This window comes from Somniosus microcephalus, chromosome 19 (assembly GCF_052327205.1).
Source record: "Somniosus microcephalus isolate GS21.2 chromosome 19, FLI_Smic_1.0, whole genome shotgun sequence".
Taxonomy (NCBI): Eukaryota; Metazoa; Chordata; class Chondrichthyes; order Squaliformes; family Somniosidae; genus Somniosus; species Somniosus microcephalus.
The window spans coordinates 25,690,672-25,712,915 of NC_141005.1; the positions used below are offsets into that span (position 1 = coordinate 25,690,672).

Here is a 22,244-nt window from a genome sequence, read left to right on the forward strand (position 1 = left end):
CAGCTTCACCAGCACTGCTGCAGAGATCAGCGACACAGACTGGGGATCAAAGGTGGGACCTTCCTCGTCTGTGCACCAGTGCATTTACCAACTGAGCCAGCAGGGCGAACAATCCTGGTGCTCCCCACAGGCCCCCATCAGAGAGAGGATTGGCAAGCAGTCTCCTCCTCGTCATTGGAGGAGGTCAAGACAGCGCTGAGAGACGGGAGGCCTGGTGTTTCAGCAGAGCTGCGACCCGCTGTTCTCCCGCACTCCCTCACCCAAAATTCACATTGACCCAGGCCACGCCAGATGAAACCACACAGACTGTTTGACATATTAACTGTTGAGTTTTATTGCAAACCAGGAAAAGTAATCGACATCACACAACGATGAGACTGGCGGTGCCCCCAGCACGTAGCGCCCTCTGCCCCCGGGAATGTTTCACCTCTGCTCTCAGCCTGGTTACCTTTCAGCTGAGCGCTTCATTTAATTCCCTCCGAGGCTCAAGGCGCTCCCGTGCAAACGGCACCTGCTTAATTTTTGCTGATCAGTGTGAATTGTGTGGGTCTGAAAATATTGCATTTTATTCTAAAGTGCTTTCATTCATAAAAGGTACAACGCTAAAAATGATCTGCTCCCGTTACTCCCGAAATACAAAATGGTGGCTATGCCCGGCCGGACTGTATGGAATCACCCTCTGCAGAAATCGAGGTCAGCTGACAGCAACATTCAGCGTGGTGGGTACATTATCTCGTTAGCATTTCAGCAGCAGCCAATGAGCTAAATTTGATAACACAAGGTTACTGATTTTTTAAATTTATTTTTCCATTTCCCTCCCCTTAAAGGGACACTCAAGGCGGCTGAAGTTCAAAGCCCCCGAGGCAGAGTCAGCACGACCACAGCTGATGCGTTCCATCGCTGCCTCTGCTATAAAACGCAAGCGCGCCGACTGTGGAGGCCAAAAATTAAACGTGTCTGACACTTGTTGAGTAGTTGAAGCAACGTCACACTCCTCTGTTCAGTGTTGCCCCCTCATCCCACCCACAGCCATTGGGAAGGCAGAGATGCACAACAGACACGTCTCCAGTAAGTTTGCCAATAGCCGGAGATGCTCTAATTATTAAAACACACTTCACTCCCTGGACAGAGCAGTGTTGAAGTCAGTCAGCCACTAAGCCTGCTGGCAGCCGTGATTCTTTACTGCCTCTTTTGCATTCACACATAAAGGCCGGGAATGGGGCGAGGAAGAGGCCATGAGGAACAAAGATAGATACTGTATATATATTTTTAAATCAGCCTCCAGCACCCCCTGCTGACTGCATATAGAGACAATAGCTGCTGGCATTAGGCCTGGTACAGGAAACTTTGTGCTATCCGGCACCGACAGGACCGAGCTGCTGCCGTTCCCTCAAAACTGCCGTACACTCCAGAGCTAATGTTGAAACATACGGAGATTTTCATCTCCATATGAATCAACAAACCCTGTTGCTTAGCAACAGCCTCTAAACAGTCGGCAAGCGTCTCTGTAGCGTCTCTAGCTGAAGCTGTTGCTTAGCTACAGATGTTGCAGAGCTTGACTGTTCAAAAAAAGCAAAGAAAAGAAACAAAAAGAATAAAAAACGGCTCCTGATTTTTGCCGGTGGCTCGAGCTTGCCGGACGGTTCGCCTCCGGATAACACAAAGTTTCCTGTATATGAGGAAAAAGGGTGAAATATAATCAAATACCCTCATCAAAAGAAAGTAAACCCAACCATTCACATTATTGTGTGGGTCGAATAGAGAAACCCCAATGAGCATTTCCCAGCTTTAATTTTCCAGCCATGTTTTCTCCCCTCCTCTCCTACAGCCACTTACTCTTGCTGGGGTACAATTTCACGGGTACCTGCCCATACCTCCCCCAAGTGGCCATTCTTCATGTGTGAGCTTAGACAGTACAGTAAGTGTCCGGTGACTATTCAACCAAGCGGGGCATCACAGGCCAACCCGCCCCTGTCCTCGCCCAATGGGCAGACAGACATGTACATTTCCCAAGATAGTGGTCAGGAGCAGGAAGCCAGTTTGATTTTCCCACTTCCCTAATCCAGAGACACTGACACCAATTGTAACACCCCTGAGAACCCATCTCGCGGTGTATGGTGTCCTTCACCATGGTGTCCTTCACCGTAGTGTCCTTCACCATGGCGTCCTTCACCATGGCGTCCTTCACCATGGCGTCCTTCACCGTAGTGTCCGTCATGGTAGTGTCCTTCACCATAGTGTCCTTCACCATGGCGTCCTTCACCATGGTGTCCTTCACCATGGTGTCCCTCACCGTAGTGTCCTTCACCGTAGTGTCCTTCACCATGGTGTCCTTCACCATAGTGTCCTTCACCATAGTGTCCTTCACCATAGTGTCCTTCACCATGGTGTCCTTCACCATAGTGTCCTTCCCCATGGTGTCCTTCACCATAGTGTCCTTCACCATGGTGTCCTTCACCATAGTGTCCTTCACCATAGTGTCCTTCACCATAGTGTCCTTCACCATGGTGTCCTTCACCATGGTGTCCTTCACCAGGGTGTCCTTCACCAGGGTGTCCCTCACCATAGTGTCCCTCATGGTAGTGTCCTTCACCATGGCGTCCTTCACCATAGTGTCATTCACCATGGTGTCCCTCACCGTAGTGTCCCTCACCGTAGTGTCCCTCACCGTAGTGTCCTTCACCGTAGTGTCCTTCCCCATGGTGTCCTTCCCCATGGTGTCCTTCCCCATGGTGTCCTTCCCCATGGTGTCCTTCCCCATAGTGTCCTTCCCCATAGTGTCCTTCACCATAGTGTCCTTCACCATGGTGTCCTTCACCATGGTGCCATTCGTGTGAGGAGGACTCTTTGGACCAATCAGTTCTCCCTCTTGCGATGATGCCATCGATGTCAGCTGACCTCAGTTCCTTAGTCCGACCTGCTCTGGCTACACCAGTTCTGTTTAGCATCAACACTCTGTTCATTTTCTAACAGACCTCATCCAAGAGGCTGCAGGGGGCAATCTGTGGGATTCAGGCTACAACAGACCCAGTGAGCCTCAGATGTAAAACATGCAAATAGACCAGTTAGTCAGGAAGATGTTATTTCAATTTCTCCCCACACCCACCCGCCCACAGTCCCCATCTATTTGCTCACCAGTGGGTTAAATCAGGTTTCCCCCCTACAGTTAGCAGGGAGTTAAACAAAAACTATGGTGTTGATAATAAACAGATGGATGGTTAACGAGCAGCAATGTGATCATAGGAAAAGCCAAGGCCTAAAACCAGGACTTGTGGTTATTACCTACCCTCCAATTAGGAGCCATAGAAATAACATTTCAACCATTTGTCTATAGATCTTGCTTCAACTCATCTGACTCATCCAGCTCCTCAGTCTTGTCTTCTTGAAAGGGTTCTCCCACAAGGGAGTCGAGCTGCTTTATGGGCCTGCTCATCATTGGCGCATAGTAGAAATTATTTGGCACTTGGGCGTTTGGGCTCTCTTTCTTGTAAAATCCCAGTCTCAGCAGTAATTCATTGATCTCTTTCCTGGTCATTGGCATAAGGTTAACTCGCTGTGGAGACAAGACATTAAAAGATTTGAGCTGGAAGTAGGATCGACAGGGTCATAAGGAATAAATTTCAAAGGCAATGGGTAAGTGTACTGCCGACGTGTAGATGAACCACACAAACCAAGGTGGTCCCCGATACAATCTTTGGTCTTTGCTGAGCTAACTGATCTCTGCTACGGCAGACGTAGGGGCACTGCCAGTAGCCTCAGCGCTCCTGAGCTTTGGGTGGGTGTGTGGAGCAGGGATGACAAATCAGCCTGGGTTACCACAGCTATTTGCTATCCAGTGACCACCGTTGGAATGTGTGTGTGTGGAAGCTGATGAGGAAGGAGGACATCGGCTGTGATGTCCCCATAATCAAATAGTCTTCCAAAACTCAACGATAGGCTCACATATAAACACTGGGCACTTGGGTCCATACCAGAAAGCAACCGTTGTTCTAGCTCCATATCCCAGATTGATTCGGCATCTTCAGGAGAGGAAAATGGGGGAAGCAAAAGACTTCCGAGTATAAATGTTTCAAATAAATATCAAGGCAACATCTGACTCTGTATGACACCAAGGAGCCCGAGCAAAAATGGGTTCAATGGAGGTCAAGGGAAAGCCCATCTGTGGCTTCAGTCATACCTGACACACGGGGAGATGAACGTGGTTTTTTGGAGGCCAGTCATTGCAGTCTCAGGATGTTGCTGCCAGAGTTCTTCAGAGCAACTTCCTCAGCAACTTTATCAATGATCTGGCTTCCCTCACAAGGTCAAGAGTGGGGCTGTGTGTTGATGATTTTAGTGTTCCAATAATAAAGCAGCCTGCATCAGCCTACATATAGATAACATCCAGGCTTGGGTTGCCAAGTGGCAGGTAAAATTCGTACCACATGAGTGCAGACAATGACCATATTTAACAGGAAAAAGCCCAACCACCTACGCCTACCTTCAACAGCACCACCATTGTCAAGCCCCCCACTGTCAACATCCTGGGGGTCACTTGGGGGTATTAACTTGGATAGAGAACTGGTTGGCAGACAGAAAGCAAAGAGTTGGAATAAACGGGTCTTTCTCCGAGTGGCAGGCAGTGGCTAGTGGGGTACCGCAGGGATCGGTCCTCGGACCCCAGCTATTCACAATATATATTAATGATCTAGACGAGGGAACTAGATGTAATATCTCCAAGTTTGCAGACGACACAAAGCTGGGTGGCCGTGCGTGCTGTGAGGAGGATGCAGAGAAACTCCAGTATGATTAGGACAGATTGGGTGATTGGGCAGAAGCATGGCAGATGCAATATAATGTGGATAAATGCGAGGTTATCCACTTTGGTGTCAAAAACAGGAAGGCAGATTATTATCTGAATGGCAATAGATTGGGAGAAGGGGAAGTGCAACGAAACCTGGGTGTCCTTGTGCACCAGTCGCTGAAGGTAAGCATGCAGGTGCAGCAGGCGGTTAAGAAGGCAAATGGTATGTTGGTCTTCGTAGCGAGAGGGTTTGAGTACAGGAACAAGGATGTCTTGCTGCAGTTGTACAGGGCCTTGGTGAGACCACATCTTGAGTATTGTGTGCAGTTTTGGTCGCCTTATCTAAGGAAGGATGTTCTTGTCATGGAGGGAGTGCAGCGAAGATTCACCAGGCTGATACCTGGGATGGCAGGAATGACGTATGAGGAGAGATTGGGTCGAATGAGCTTATACTCACTGGAGTTCAGAAGAATGAGAGGGGATCTCATTGAAACTTATAAAATTCTAACAGGACTAGACAGACTAGATGCAGGAAGGATGTTCCCGATGGCCGGGGAGTCCAGAACCAGGGATCACAGTCTAAGGATAAGGGGTAAACCATTTAGGACAGAGATGAGGAGGAATTTTTTCACCCAGAGAGTGGTGAACCTGTGGAATTCTCTACCACAGAAGGCAGTAGAGGCCAATTCATTAAATATATTCAAGAAGGCGTTAGATATATTTCTTAAGGCTAAAGGGATCAAGGGATATGAAGAGAAGGCAGGGACAGGGTACTGAATTTGGATGATCAGCCATGATCGCATTTAATGGCGGAGCAGGCTCGAGGGGCCAAATGGCCTACTCCTGCTCCTATCTTCTATGTTTCACCTCTGACCCGAAGCTTATCTGGACCAGCCATACCAACAACGTGGCTACAAGAGCAATGCAGAGGCTTGGTACTCTGAGCAATGTCACACTTTCTCAGCCCTCAAAGCCTCTCCCACATCCACAATTCAATTCAAGATTGTGATGGAATGCTCTGTCTGGATAGGCACAGCTGCAGAAAAACTCCAGAAGCTCAACACCATCCCAGAAAGACCAGTTTGCTTGATTGGTGCCCATCCGCTGGACTCGATATCTACCACCAGTGTACAGTGGTTGCGTTATCTACAATCTAACTGCAGCAACTTACCAAGCTTGCGTCAACAGCCCCTCCCACCCATGTAACCTCTACCACCAAGAACAGCAAGATGATGGGAACACCGTCCCTGCCAAGTCACACACCATCCTGACGCTGTTCCTTCATCGTCGCTGGGTCAAAATCCTGGCATTCCCTACCTAACGCAGAGGAGGAGTTGAGGGAGAACATGTACGGAAGAACTGCAGCAGTTCACGGAGAAGGCCCACTTCCAACTTCTCAGGGCATTTGGGGATGGGCAGCCTTGCCACATCCTGAGAAAAACATTTAAAATAAATGGATCGAACACGGACAATAAACGCCATTGGGTAACACTCCACCTACTGAGAAGGGTGCTGGCATTTCTGAATGTAACAATAATATTTTAAAAAAACACATTGGCCCCCAAAACTCCACAGGGGTTTTTTCGATCTCCTGCCATAACATTGGCAGGAGGAACAGGCAGAGAAACAGCATAAACATCTGAAGTTACGGCAGGAGATTGGAGTTTCCAGATCGTTATATGCGGTGGGTTCAATACACCCGGGAAACAGACTGTTTCTCCACTCGGCCTCTCTTGCCTTAGTGAACCTGATCAGGTTGCTCTGTTCCATGGACAGCATGCTGCATGCACAAATTCCACATACAAGGCCATAAGGCTGACGCCATCTGTGTCACACAGGATTCAGGCTCAGATGCTGGCCGATCAGGAAACAGTATTGATGGGCCAGGAGCTCCCATCACCCTGTGCTCCCTGTCAGTACACGGTGGGAGTATCTTCACCTCACGGACTGCAGCGGCTCAAGAAGGCGGCTCACCACCACCTTCTCAAGTGCAATTAGGGACAGGCAATAAATACTGGCCTTGCCAGCGACGTCCACATCCCATGAATACATTTTTAAAAACTCTCATCGGAGGAGTTGAAGGACATTTCACTATGGAAAAAAAAACTGAAGAAAATTACAAGATGAAATAAAATGTAAAAAGGAATGAAACAGTTATGGGGATGATGCAGAGACAGAGTGATACAGTGCCCTTTCACCTTCGGGATCTGGGTTTAATCCCGAGGACAATAGTCAACTATCTGTTGGCTCTATGGATCCTATGTGAATTGAGTTTGGGGAGTGTCAGTACAGTTCCAAATGAGCATGGACCCACAGCACAAAAGTGCCCCAAACTTACACTAAATTGCCAATTTCACTGGTGCAGTAGAGACCCCTCTTATGAGATTCGGTTTAAGGCACACTGATGGAACAGAGTATGAGGGGCTTTACTTTGCATTTAACCATTGTCGTACCACCGGTTGTGAATGGTGCTGGCACTGGGTTGCAAATATATTTCATTCCCCAGCATGGACCTGCTATCACTCACTTAAAAGAGCGCAAAAGGAATTATAAAAAAATTGATGTCTTACATCTAGTTCCTGATAAAAGTGTAGTTCATGAGGACCAGCTCAGGATCCAGTCCCGGGAAATAATTCAATACCGGGTTGTGAATTTAATGGCGGGTCGAGAAGTATCACTCAGACCCACGGGTACCCCTCGGCAGGGAGATCCTCCCCTCGTGTTCTGCACCCAACACCTGCTTCTAGCTACTGGATTATTCCTCCTCACCATGGGGAAAGTGCTCTAACTCTGAATGGCAACTTTCCCTTTCCCTCCCTCTCATCAAGAATCTCTCGTCTTCTCCCTCTCCTCATCGAGAATCTCTCTCCCTCCCTCTCCTCACCGGGAATCATGGTCACAATCCTTCTTCCTACCATCCTTCAGCACCTGTGCATTAACTGATATTTATGCTCAACCATTACAAGTACATTGGGCCTATACTCTCTGGAGTTTAGACGAATGAGAGGTGATCTCATTAAAACAGATAAGATTCTGAGGGGGCTTGACAGGGCAGATGCTGAGAGGCTGTTTCCCCTGGCTTGAGAGTCTAGAACCAGGGGGCATAGTCTCAGGATAAGGGGTCGGCCATTTAAGACTGAGATGAGAAGAAACTTCTTCACTCAGAGGGTTGTGAATCTCTGGAATTCTCTGCCTCAAAGGGCTGTGGATGCTGACTCAGTATATTCAAGACTGAGATCGATAGATTTTTGGGCTCATGGGGAATCAAGGGATATGGAGATCGGGCGGGAAAGTGGAGTTGAGGTCGATGATCAGGCATGATCTTATCGAATGGCAGAGCAGGCTCGAGGGGCTGTATGGCCGACTACTGCTCCTAACTCTTATGTTCTTAAGTTAGACTCCCCCAGTTTCATCCAGCAATATTGTCCAGGGAGGCACTGAGCTTTGTGACCAGGAAGGGCCCAGGTTAGATTGTAATTTAGTTGTAAATCAGCAAACGTGCTCAGAGACACCACAGGATAGGAAATTGAGGGGGTCCTAATATGTGACTGGGGACCTGCAGCATATTGTTGGGCAAAGTAGAGGGAGCTTTACCTTGCATCTGATGTGCTGTACCTGGCCGGAGTGCATTTGAAGCTAACATCTCTTATCTATCACAAAAGGAAAATCACAACAATGTCAAAATAAAAAATCTTACGTCCAGTTCTTCAAAATTGTAGTTCAGGAGGAGGAGCTCAGGACTTGCTCCCGGGATGTACTTCAACACCAGGTTGTGACTTTAGCAGCAGGTCAGGAAAGCTTGAACTAAGAAGGGTCACAGAAACAGGTACTGCAGCTAGTGCTGTACAGTAGACACACATGGATTTGTGGCCAAACCCCAGCCTCCACTGGATTCCCCCCCCACCCCTTTTCTCCATGACTGAGGGAGGCGGGGAGAGCGGAGTTTCCTGCTCCCTACCAGCATTATTTTGTGTTGCTGCCCAAACAGCCAAAGATAGTTATCCAGAGAGAACAGATGTCCGGATGTGTAAATGCGCAGCTCGATAGGCTCAGCATTAGGGACCAGCGAGGCCTCGGGTTCCGTCCCTAGTCTAAGCTGAGTTATCTGGCCTCAGCTATGGCAGTGGTGAGGCTGCTACAATTGCCACAGCCCCACCCACCCCCCTAACTGAGGAGAAACTTCCTCTTAAATCCACAGCCAGTGCCCATTCTCTTCTCAAAGGATGAGCAACCTGCTCCTCACACTGGTGTAGCTCAGAACTTACCAGACCCAGCTAATTACAACAGGTGGTTGGCATTATAAATATCTCCTCTTTAATTGATGGGCGAAGGGGGGGGGGGCGGCATTTGGGGACTGAAGACCAACATTCTCCCCCAGAACCCAGTACAAACACGGTGACGTAAGAAAACTACTAGACACTTGGTCAGAGTATTAAACAAGGCTAATCGACTGTTTCACAACATGGAAGTCTAGTTATCCTTCACTAGTTCCTGTTTACAAAATGTCCCTGAGCAAGCTGGGCCCGTGCCCGAGTATTTATACTCTCCCTGGACAGCACCACCAGCAGGCTGCCCAGTATATTTCATAAGTCATTTCTACATGAATGGCAAGATTTATGTCGCACGGCATAGATCTATTCAATAAAACCTTTCTTTTATGGACCTCATAAGCACTCTCCGGTTCTCAAAGGATACTAAAGAGGCAGGTCTTCCTGAACAAAAGCTTTCACCTGTGAATCAGAGAAGCAAAATAAAATAGAAACCATTAGCTTCTGCCATGATTAAATCATCTTACACAACAAAAAAATCCTTTTACAACAGTTTTCCACATGGACACTTCTTTCAGGAAATAACGGCCCGGAATTTGCGGTGGGTAATAACGGCGAACTAACCGCGTTCGCCATTATTACCCCTTTGAAACTGACCGCAACCTCAGGATGTAGCGCGTGCGCATCCTAACACGGAAATCCTGAAGTTGCGGTCAGTCATTCGCTGCTCTGACACTGGATGCACTGTGCCTGCGCCCCCCCTCCCCCCACCATCCCCTCCCCCACAGCTGGTAATCAGTGTCATCAGTGAAACTGGCGAAAATGTGGGCTTTCCCGCAGTGATATCGCTGTTAAATACTCCATTAAAAGTTAGGCCCTGTTGGATGTAACTGGGGTTTTAACAGGGTATTGACTGCTAAACAAACGTTATGGCCCAGAAAAACTAATTTTAATTTTGCGCTGTATCAAATTTCTCCATTATGATAAAAATTACAATTTTTAAGAAACTTTTAAAAAATGTCTTTTTTTAAAAAAAATTTGAAAGTTTGTTCATGATATTTCAGGTTCTACCTTATCCCCATGTGAGAGCCCCAATCTTTGTTTTGCTCTCTGTAACATTTTTAAAAAGTCCGGATAAAAGCAGCTTCTCATTTCCTGCTTGCCTGTCTGTGAGAATTCTGCAATGTGATTGGCTGCTTAGACAGCTTGTTTCCATCACAGCAGCATCGCATTAGGGATTCCCCATTATACTGCACTGAAACCACTTGAACGTCGAAAAAGGCAAACTTTTCACCACAGAGATCGCGGGATCTCTGCAGCTTTCTTCGGGGCCAGCGGCGATCGCCTTTGCTTCGACACTGACCGCAAATTCCGGGCCAACGGTTTCCCTTCGGTTTTCTCCCTTTCGCAGCTGACGGTAACAAATCTTCCTAATGTAAAGTTCCATGGGCTGTCAGCACCTCTCCCGAGTCATTCTTCACGTTTGACCCTGGATAGTGAGTCAAAGCTATCCAACTGTGGAGGGCTTCACAGCCAAGCCTGAAACTTTTGCTCTCAGCACCCACACATCAATCAAAATATAGATGCTATTCGTTACATCCAATCAGTACTTCCCCAAACCTCCATCTCTCTCTTTGAAGCAGGGACACTGAACTAATGGATACAGCCCCAGCTCAACCAATCAGTAAATCACTGGCACCTGATTGGCTGACAGCAGCATTTAGCGCCAAGTGGAGCTGTCAATCACGCATTGTGCTGTCACAGGTTCTAGTGTGAGGTATTTCATTGGTTACTGCAAAAAGCGCGGGAATGATTAAATGCCGGAGTTTGTGTCTGAGCAGCTTTATTTTTCCCTCCTCGCCTTTTGAGGACAGAAAGTCATCCTCCTGGATTTTGCAATGTTTTCCCACCTGGAGAGGGTGCAAAAAAGATTTACAAGGATGATACCAGAAATGCGGGGGTATACATAGCAGGAAAGGATGAACAGGCTGGGTCTCATTTCTCTTGAAAAGAGAAGGCTGAGTGGTGACCTAATAGAGGTCTTTAAAATTATGAAAGGTTTTGATAGAGTGGATACAGACAGAATGTTTCCACTTGTGGGGAAGAACAAAGCTAGAGGCCATCAATATAAGATAGTCACCAAGAAATCCAATAGGGAATTCAGAAGAAACTTCTTTACTCAAAGAGTGGTGAGAATGTGGAACTTGCTACCACAGGGAGTGGTTGAAGCGAATAGTATAGATGCATTTAAGGAGAGGCTAGATAAGCATATGAGGGAGAAGGGAATAGGGGGTTATGCTGATAGATTTAGAGGAGGAAAGACGGGAGGAGGCTCGAGTGGAGCATAAACACCGGCATGGACCTGTATGGCCGAATGGCCTGTTTCTGTGCCGTATATCCTGTGTAATCCTATGATTTCAAAGCAGGCAGGGCTCAAAAGAGGTGGGGAATGCATAATGCTGTATCCCCACCCATAAGAACAGCGATTACAATTTACTGCAGCACTGATGGTGGTCTGAACGCCCCATCCAAAAACAGACTGGCAGATTGGAAATTTTATTTATATTGTGATGATGTCAAATGTTGGATTTCCTGATGTTTGCTTTATCCAACGCTGAGAATGGCCATATTTAAAAAGCCAACATGTGGAAGTTAATTTAAAGTGAAATTTTAAAGTGTTCTAACTGATTTGCTTTACAACATTTTCACAGTAACTTTTGCCACCACCACAGAATCCTGTTTCAATGTGCACCTCACACATTCTACAAAGGAGGCAATTAGATTTCCATTGAGAATATTCCTCTATCTCTTGGCGAAAGAGAAGAGAGAGAGAGAGATAAGCTCATTGGACAGCACAGGAGGCGTCTGACCCCGATCTGTAATTTTAAAATGTTAAGTTATGCTGGAGCATAAAATAGTCAATGCTTGGCACTGAGCCCCACAGACTAACCCTCCGGTATTGCACAGACTTTGCAGGTGAGGCAAGATTGCGTGCTGGTGATTCACTTGAACCTACATTTCTGTAATTTTATTTACTTGGATTTTTCTATGGACAAACCTCGTTACAAATTTGGACCTGCCATAGATACCTTCACCAATTCGGTGGCGTCAGTCGCTTGCAGAAGTGGTCTGAGTGCCTCACTTTTGTGGGAGTGGATTCACACTGCCTGATCTCTACCCAGGGGTCCAACAACAGGAGCCCCTAGTACGATAGCAAAAGGTTTCGACCTGAAACGTTGACTCTATTTCTCTCTCCACGGATGTTGCTTGGCCTGCTGAGTTTTTCCAGCATTTTCTGTTGTTATTAACAGGAGCCCCTTGTTACCTGGCCCTCATTCTCGAAGGTGAGCTCAGCAAAGACTCGGTTAGACAAGGCTTGATACACATCATTAAGCTGCTTTATTTCACAGTGAGTGGACGTAGAACAACAGTTATGATCACATTCAATCAATAAGATCAATAGAATTTCTCTTGGTATAATAATACAAAAGTAACAAAGGCGCTATGCTCTCCCACATTAGTAGATTATCTACTTTGATTGAAGCTCATTTCTACGCCAGCCCTCCCACGCATTATTTCAAACCCACAGCCTTTTTCTGAGTCTCACGGCTTTCTATTCCAAAAACCTGCCTGCTTATGCAGTATCTTGTTTCAAATGTTTCCTGCCTGTGTCTGTCTCGGTGTTTTGTCACTTGTTGCATACAACTAGAAAGGTTTGCTGCCCCTTCCGCTGGGCGCTCGGGACCAGAGACTCCCCAACACAGAGGGTGCGAGGTGCTTCATCGATCACAAAGACAAGCTAACACATTGCTTATTATTTACAGTCTATGAAGAAACAACATCAAAAACTCGCTCATTAATATCTTATTGTCTCCGACTTTTAAAAAAACTTGTGTGAATGCAGTGTGCTTTAAAGTAACTATTTTTCCAAATTCTTTCCGGAGAGCAGTGGCCACAACATCCTGAAACTTGACACCCGCAGTTCCCCATTGCTGGGAAGTGTTTACATTGCTGGAGACATTCAACTATCATCGTGAAAGGAAGGCAGGCTGCCATTTATAAAGCACCTACTGATTTCACAAACATCTCAAAGCACTGACTTCTTTTTCTCGAAAAGGCGAACAGAAGGAGAATCTCTTACCTCTGTCAGGACAGACAACTGTCACCCTCCGCAGGTCTGGAAAGGAAGAAAAGTAGTCATAAGACTGGAAAATGTAAAAACTGGGACTCCCGGATCCGAAATCATTGCACACAGTAACAGCCAGGAAAGGAGGTCTCTGAGCGTGGACCTCCCGACCCTCTGCGCTGCACTTTATGTCATGTCATTATCTCCACCGACACTGTTCCTTTACCTCCACTCTGCCTCGGGCCAGTCCTTTCGGCTTCCCCAGGTCGATTTTGTAGCAGGACACCGCCTGGACTAGACCGAGAAGGGCGAGCAGCAGCATCTTGATGCCGGCCAAGGATGAGTGGCCACTAGCCACCGTCTCTCCCAGGAGTGGAGCGCCACTGACCCACTCAGCTTTCTGCCCCTCTATAAACGCTGCTTGCCACGTCAGTCACTCCGCCACGGGCGAGGGTGAGGTCGAGGTTTGGAGGCGGGGACTGAGATTGACATTGGAGACCAGTTCTGTGCATCCGATTGTGGCCATTGCCAGAAGGCAACAGGTAGACGAGACAATGTGGCTTCATGTGACTGAACGCCCATCTATCCCCTTTCTGCCATCGAGAAGCCGATTAGAGCAACAACCAGAGAGACTCTCTGACAAAGGATTATTTGGACGCTATCCCTGAATACACGTCAGTACAGCTCAAGAAAACAAGAGACTTAAAAAAGGCCTAATTAAACCCACTTGGCTCAGTGGTAAAGCTCTATGTCCATCAGAAATCACCTCACCATTCCCCAACCTTCAGATCGATAAGATGTATTAAAAATAAAAATTGGGTTTTTCAATGACTCAGACATAAGGCTGGACTTGAGCACAAAATCTAGGCTGACACTCCAGTGCAGTGCTGAGGGAGTGCTGCACTGTCGGAGGTGCCGTCTTTTGGATGAGACGTTGAACCGAGGCCCCGTCTGCCCTCACAGGTGGATGTAAAAGATCCCATGGCACTATTTCAAAGAAGAGCGGGGGAGTTATTTCCGGTGTCCTGGAAAATATTTATCCCTCAATCAACATCACAAAAAAACAGATTATCTGATCATTACCACATTGCTGTTTGTGGGAGCTTGCTGTGCTCAATTGGCTGCTGTGTTTCCTACATTACAACAGTGACTACACTTCAGAAAGTACTATGTTGGCTGTAAAGCACTTTGGGACGTCCGGTCATTGTGAAAGGCACGATAGGAAGTTCTTTCTCTCAGTCACCAGATCAGGAAGGCACCAGCTTCCATCCCCAATCTGTGCTGGGTTAGGTGATCTAAGGAGGACATGGCCGAATGCTTCAATTGGCCACAGTACCCATGGGTTAGATAGGCAGAAATTGGTGAGGATTCTTCCTCCCTTCTCTATTCAGAAGCCTCTACCGAAAGTGCATGTATGTGGGCATTTGGTGAGGACGTGAGTGGGCTTGGCTCTGATGCGGTGGAATAGCCTGCTGACAATCACGGTCAAGGCTCACAAATGAAGAATGGGCACTTGGGTGAGGTACCAGAGGATGGCCAATGCCCATGGAACAGGAGGGGAGGAAATTGAAGAGAAGAAAAATTGCAAGTGGCTCTGAGAGAGTGCATCAAAAGATTTAAATTTACACCTTTAAATATTTTAAATGGTATTATTAGTGAGTAAAGAAAGAAAAAGAAAGACTTGCATTTATATAGTCTTTCACAGCCACAGAACGTCCCAAAGTGCTTTACAGCCAATAAGGGAAGTCACTGTTGTAATGTAGAAATGCGCTCAGCGATGTGATAATGACCAGATAATCTGTTTTAGTGATGTTGGTTGAGCTATAGATATTGGCCAGGACGCGATCAAAGAGGCACTATTTGGTGTACTATCAGGTGTAGTATACCCAGATATCAAGTTGGCTTTCTGGTCCATGCTGAATTAGCTGAACTCAGCTGGAGAGTCGATATGGGGGCTGCAGTTGGTCTCAGCGCCCTGGGCGAGACAGAGAAAAAAGCAGCCCCGGTTCGTGCTGTCGATTGCTACCTGATGGGTTCGAATGGCCACATGGGCAAGAGACCAGAGGGCTGGTGGTTCCTGTGAACCTCAGCAAAGCATCAGTGTCCCAACACAAGGGAGGAAAACTGGAAAAACACAAAAAATAATGCTGGTGTTAAATTCCATATCATCATAGAAATATACAGCACAGAAGGAGGCCATTCGGCCCATCTTGTCCGTGCCGGCCGACAAAGAGCAATCCACCCAAATCCCACTTCCCAGCACTTGGTCCGTATCCTTGTAGGTGACGGCACTTCAAGTGCATATCCAAGTACTTTTTAATATCTGAACAACATGTTCAGTTCCATTCAGTAGTGAAATTACATGTTGTGCAAGTACTAAGGCAACGCGTAACAGACAACGCAGCATTTGGGGAGGGGTGGTGAAAGGGGAGGAGTGGAGGTCAAGGATATGAAGCCAGTGCAGCTTCCCTGATTAAAAATAAGCAATAAGCTCCCAGTGGGCAAATGAACTGCCATGTGCCGTGCAGTCGTAGAGCACAGAAAGGTCCCAGGTTCATTTCTGCGTTTGAACTGAGTCAGCAGATTTCAGCTGGGACACCACTGGCCTCACACTACCATTGGCCTCAGTACCACTGGCCTAATCACGAGAGGGCCAGGGGTTCCGGCTCCTGATCTGTATTCAGTAACTCCGGCTGGAAATGTGTGAATGTGGACATTGGGTGAGGACAGAATCAAGCTCAGCTGTGTGATGCCTCCACACTCGAATAGCCTGCTGACACACACACACACACACACAAATACTGGTCACCGGGCGAGGCAGCAGAAGACGACGGAAACCATACCTCAGCGAGGGTCAATGTCCTTAGGGAGGGGAGAAGAAGAAATTGTCACAGTAGAGAAGTCATTTTGCCTTCTCCCGGGTGACATGGATCTTGGTTGTGTGACTGGGCTAATGCAATTTGACGAGTCACTGAGTATAGCCTAGGTACCTTTTGATAAGCCAGGAGGGAGGCAAAATCGATGGACGAGTGCCCCCTTATAATCTGTATAGCTTGGGAGATTCCAAATTATGAGGGCTTTGATGAGGTAAATAGGGAAAAACTCTTTTCACTGGTCAGTAACTAGGGGGCATAAATTGAAACTTGGCACCAAAAGGATGAAGAGAGAGGTAGCAGAATTTCTTTTATACAGAGGGTAGGAGAGTCCTACCAGAAACAGTAATGGAATCAGAATCCATAGTCGTTTTTAAAAGTGAAATAGATAAGTATTTGAAAAATAAATTTTTAGCAGAATCCTTTGATATGGTGAAAGGGCAGAGGAATGGGGCAGAGTGGCTTTTACCGAGAGCACAGGTGCAATGGGCTGAATGGCCTCTTTCTGTGCTGTAAAATGCTACGATTGTATTTTTAGAAAGAGGACTGAGACTACTTAAGTGTTAACAATCAGATAATGGTGTGGCTGGGGACACTTGAAGAGAGGGAAAGAAAAGCAATCAGCTAACTCCAAGGGAGCAAATTATGATTTTGACAGTGAAATACACCCACAATTAGTGACTCAGCCATTAATATAATTACAGAGCTCACAGATATTTCACTCGTTATTAGTCTTTTTTCTAAACTCTATTTGCTCTTGCTATGGCCATGAAAAATATACAGTTGTGTCAATGTGGTATCTCTGCTGCAAGTTTCAATCTGATGTAATATCTGTAGTGATCACTAGAGGGCAGTCAATTACAGCCTCGGCTGTTTGGGTCACAATCACTCACAGTAATATTACAGCCTGGGTTTCGACTACAGGCACCCACTCTAGTTCTGCAGCCTGAGCCTGGATTGTCAATTGCTGCAGTGTTAAGCCTGGGTCTGGGATGCAGTGAACCGGCTCACTGATCTACATTGGCTCCCGGTTAAGCAGCGCCTCGATTTTAAAATTTTCATCTTTATTTTCAAATCCCTCCATGGCCTCGCCCCTCCCTATCAATTCAATTCAATTCAATTCAAATCGCTTTATTGGCATGACAAGTTACATCTTATGTTGCCAAAGCATCGAAAAACATTCATGTTTGTACACAAAAATACAGATCTAGCCATACAGTGTATAAACAGATATATCCCTGAGTGTATAAACATACTTTCATATAATTTATATATACTCTTTTCTTATATTTAGTGGTTGTCCCTCTGTTTATGGCAAGCTGTAACATAGTGTGCCGCTAGTGTTACACAATTTCTCTCTTCCCCTAGTAGGTATGGGAGTTTTTGGTCGTCATTCAAATTTCTGAATTCCGGGCATATTTTTGTGAATTTTGGGTAGAAATTCTCCCTTATGCCCTGATATTTTCTACAAGCTGTGAGGAAGTGCATCTCTGTCTCCACCACTCCCTGACTGCAGTGAGAGCATATCCTGTCCTCTCTTGGTAGCCGGGTCTGCCTGTGTCTACCTTTTTCGATCGCCAGGCTATGTTCACTAAGTCTGTACATTGTCAAGGTTTTTCTCAGTTTGCTATCCTTTACCATGGTCAGGTAATCAGCCATGTTGTATTGTCTGTTTAGGGCCAAGTAGCAATTGAGTTTGCTTTGGGTTTTTGTTGTTTCTGCCCAATATGACAGATATTTTTCCTTTTGCTTAGCGACGATTGTGTTGGGTCGAATTCTTTGTGTTACGCTGTCACTGTCCTGGGGCTGGTTATTGTTAGTAGTGTTAGTAGTTACTTCACTGAGTCCCAGGACTAGTTGACTGAGGGTATTCTTCTTTATGGTCCTCTCTTGGCATTTCAGGGCTTCGTAATGATAGCATTGGGGGTTGCTCATTTCTAGGTGTTTCCAAAATTTGGTGGCTCTTTTTTGGATAGTGATTATTAATGGATATTGGCCTAGTTCTGCCCTGCATGCATTGTTTACGGTTTTCCTTTGAGTCCGGAGGATACTTTTACAGAATTCTGCATGTAGGATCTCAATTGGGTGTTTGTCCCATTTTGCAAATTCTTGTTGTGTTAGTGGTCCCCACACCTCACTGCCATAGAGTGCAATTGGTTCAATTACTGATTTGAAAATTTTGAGCCAAATGCTAATTGGGATTTCTATTTGGATTGATTTTTTAATGGCATAGAAAGCCCTTCTTGCTTTCTCTTTCAGTTCATTCACAGCCAGTTTGAAATTTCCCGTAGAACTGATTTTTAAGCCCAAGTATGTGTAGTTAGTGGTTTGTTCAATTTTGGTTGTTCCTAGTGTGAAATTTATTTTGGGTCCCTGATGTCTGGATCTTTGCTGGAACACAAGGACTTTGGTTTTTGGGGATTTATTGTCAGGGCCCAAGTCTGGCAGTACGACTCCAGCAGATCCAGGTTCTGCTGTAGACCCTCCTTAGTTGGTGACAGCAGAACCAGGTCGTCTGCATAGAGGAGGAATTTAACCTTGGATTCATATAGGGTGAGGCCGGGTGCTGTAGATTGTTCAAGTAGTTTTGCCAATTCATTTATGTAAATATTAAAGAGTGTCGGTGAGATTGGCGAGCCCTGCGTCACCCCCCGCCCCTGTGGGAAGTATTTTGTTTGTTTGTCTCCAATTTTAACTGCACATTTGTTGTTTGTATACATTGATTTAATTACATCATATGTTTTTCCCCCTACCCCGCTTTCGATAAGTTTCAGGAATAAACCATCATGCCAGATGGAATCGAAAGCCTTCTGGAAATCTATAAAGCATGCGTAGATTTTGCTTTTGTTTTGATGAACGTGTTTGTCAATTAGGGTCTGTAGGGTGAAGATATGATCTGATGTTCTATAGTTTGGCAGGAATCCAATTTGGCTTTTACTCAAGATATTGTGCTCCTCAAGGAAGTTTATAAGCCTTTTGTTTATGATACTACAGAATACCTTCCTCAGGTTACTGTTTACACAGATGCCTCGATAGTTATTTGGGTCGACTTTGTCCCCACTTTTGTATATGGGCATTATGAGTCCTTTGTTCCAGATATCAGGGAAGTAACCGACACTCAGAACCAAGTTGAAGAGTTTTAGGATAGCCAGTTTCATTTTATCGTCTGTGTGTTTAATCATCTCGCTTAGTATGCCGTCTGCCCCGCAAGCTTTTCCTGGTCGCAGGTCCTTGAGTTTTTCAAAAAGTTCTTTTTCTGTTATTATGGAGTCTAGCGGGTTTTGGTTATCTTTTATGGCCATTTCGAGCTTTTCCAGTTTTTTGCATATTTGGTGTTGCTCTGGCCTTAGTGTGTTTTTCTGGTATAATTTTTCAAAGTGGTTTTCCCATGTGTCTCCATTTTGAATGGCCAATTCGTCGTGTTGTTTTTTGTGTAATGTATTCCAGTTGTCCCAGAAACAATTGGAATCAATGGATTCCTCAATGGAGCTGAGTGTATTCTTAATATATTGCTCTTATTTGGTTCTGAGTGTGTTTCTGTATTGTGTTAGTGTCTGACAATAAGTATCTCTATCTCTGTAATCTCCTCCAGCACCCCCCCACCCCCACCCCAAGATATCTGCGCTCCTCTAATTCTGCCCTCTTGAGCATCCCTGATTATAATCGCTCAACCATTGGTGGCCGTGCCTTCTGTTGCCAAGGTCCTAAGCTCTGGAATTCCCTGCCTAAACCTCTCCGCCTCGCTACCTCTCTTTCCTCCTTTAAGATGCTCCTTAAAACCTACCTCTTTGACCAAGCTTTTGGTCACCTGCCCTAATTTCTCCTTATGTGGCTCGGTGTCAAATTTTTTGCCTTATATTGGGCCAGAAATTCGCGACCAAAGGCGTGAGTGCGCTCGGGGTACTCACGCATCTGGCCGTTGGAAATGCCGGCGTTCAGCATGAACAGCGCATGCGGGGAACGCCGGCATTTCCAGACCTCGAGCGCGTGCGACTGCACAGGCAGCGCTTGCGCAGTGAACTTCGTAGATTTCATTCATGAAATCCGTGAGGGTAAGTCCTCAGAAGTTACACTTGAAAAAAGCAAGTGTAAAGTGGTTCATTGGCTGCGGAGGAAGAAACATTTTATCGTGGAGCTTCTGAAATGCAATATTTTTGTTTGGGAAAGGGAGGGAAGTTATTTTAAGAAATTTTAAGTAAGTTTTAAAGTTAACATTTTTTTTTTTTTAAAAAGGGTTTTCAGAACGGTAGGTAGAAGGAGCAATTGTGGCAAGTGAATGGAATGTGAGAATGAGTTATGTATGTATGTCCACATATATTCCTTTACGTATATGTATGTATGTTTTATATTCCTTTACTAATGTGTATGAATGTATGTTTTTAATTATGATTTTCCAATAAGTTACTTTCTCTGAAAGTCATAATTAAATAATACATTCATACACATAAGTAAAGGAATATATACATAACACGCAAAGGAATATATACAGACATACATACTTTCAGAAGCTCCACGATAAGAAATATCTTCCTCCGCAGCCTCTGGAGCAACTGTACCCATGCTTTTTTCATGTGTAAGTTGTAAGGACTTGACCTCACTGAAAGCAGTAATGAAAGCGGCGAATTATACTGCGCACGCGCTGCCTGTGCAGTCGCACGCGTTCTGCCTCTGAACCCCTTCGTTCAGAGGACAGGAAATGCCGGTTTTCCCCAAAAGCACTGTGCATGCTGAAAACCGGCATTTCATCCGGCCAGATGCGTAAGTACCCCGACCATACTCGCGCAGTTGGAAGGGAATTACTGGGCCAACATTTTACATGTCAATAAAATGAAAAATTTAACAATTGCACAACTTGCCCCCTCGCATCTGCGACTGAGGGTCCAAGGAGGTGCATTGCGCAAGAGGTCATCATCGTACGTATCCTCACACTGTTCCCTTTGGGGAACTGTATGAAGTGGTGGAAGGATTTATGGCCGTGATTAACGCTCATTCCGTGACCGTAACCATCTTTGAACCAGCCATTAGGGTGGTTAGTCCTGTGGCGGGAGGGTTTTACGGGCTCCCACAACCCATCTGAGGGGGGGGGGGCCACCAACACCCACGGACGCAAGTATCCCGCTGGATGTCCACCCAGAATTTAAAGTTGGAACTCCGACTCCACTTACCGGGACTGTCTGGAGTGGGGTTCAAAACCCTACTCCTTCTGGCCCAGCGGCGGGGATGCTTACTGCTACGCAAAAGGCCCACTCCGCACAAAAGGTGACACCCATATGTTTCCTGTGCCTTTTCCCTCCCCGTGACTGGAGCCCTATGCTGCCATTTCACGTTGCTAATCGGATTGGGCCTTTGTCATAGCGGTAGGATCCCCGCCACTGGGCCAGATCAGGGTAGGGTTTCGAACCCCGCTCCAGACAGTCCCGGCAAGTGGAGTCGGAGCTCCGGCTCTAAATTCTGGGTTGACATCCAGTGGGATATTTGCGTCCGTGGGTGTGGGTGGCCCCCCCTCCTTGTATAGCTTGTGGGAGCCCGTAAAACCCTCCCGCCATAGGACTAACCGCCCTAATGCCTGGCTCAAAGATGGTTACGGTCACGGAATGAGCGTTAATCATGGCCATAAATCCTTCCACCACTTCATACAGTTCCCCAAAGGGAACAGTGTGAAGACACGTATGACGACGACATTGCTAAATAAATAAATGGAATTAAAAAAATTCTTTTAGGGCTTTTAAAAGTCTTTAAATTGCTTTAATTCTGTTTAAAACTACTTCAGATTACTCAAAATAATGTAAACATTTAAAAAAGTTTATAAAAGTTACCAAAATCTTCAAAAAACTTCCAAAAACCTATTTAAACTGCTGCTTTGCATGTAAAAATGCTTAGCAGCTTGACAGAAACATTGGGGGCGTGTCCAGTGAAACTGAGACCTCAAGGGGCGTGTCTCACTTGCACTGCACGCTCCTGGCTTCGCGCTGGCTGCACTCCTGGGCGGCGTGACGTCATACGCTGCCCGGGATTCTTCTTCTGGAAACACCAATTCCAGGCGTCCCTGGAGCTGATTGGCAGTAGCGCGGGGTAAGTGCAGAAACGGGGCTGCAAGCCCCGTTCACCAATTTTTGGTCCAATACTCCTGTGCAGCGCCTTGGGACGTTTTACAATGTTAAAGGTGCTATATAAATACAAGTTGTTGTTGTTAC

General features: G+C 46.2%; 1 protein-coding gene across 1 annotated transcript; it reads right to left on the reverse strand.

Moving 5' to 3' along the window:
- Window positions 1-309: 309 nt before the first annotated feature.
- On the reverse strand, window positions 310-13,615 carry selenom (selenoprotein M). Its single transcript, XM_085961416.1, has 5 exons — window positions 13,404-13,615; window positions 13,193-13,228; window positions 9,479-9,513; window positions 8,481-8,559; window positions 310-3,553 (listed from the first exon to the last, which is right to left on the reverse strand). Exons 1-5 carry the CDS (start codon window positions 13,497-13,499, stop codon window positions 3,329-3,331), a joined length of 471 nt encoding a protein of 156 aa, XP_085817542.1. The 5' UTR covers window positions 13,500-13,615; the 3' UTR covers window positions 310-3,328.
- Between the last annotated feature and the right edge of the window lie 8,629 nt (window positions 13,616-22,244).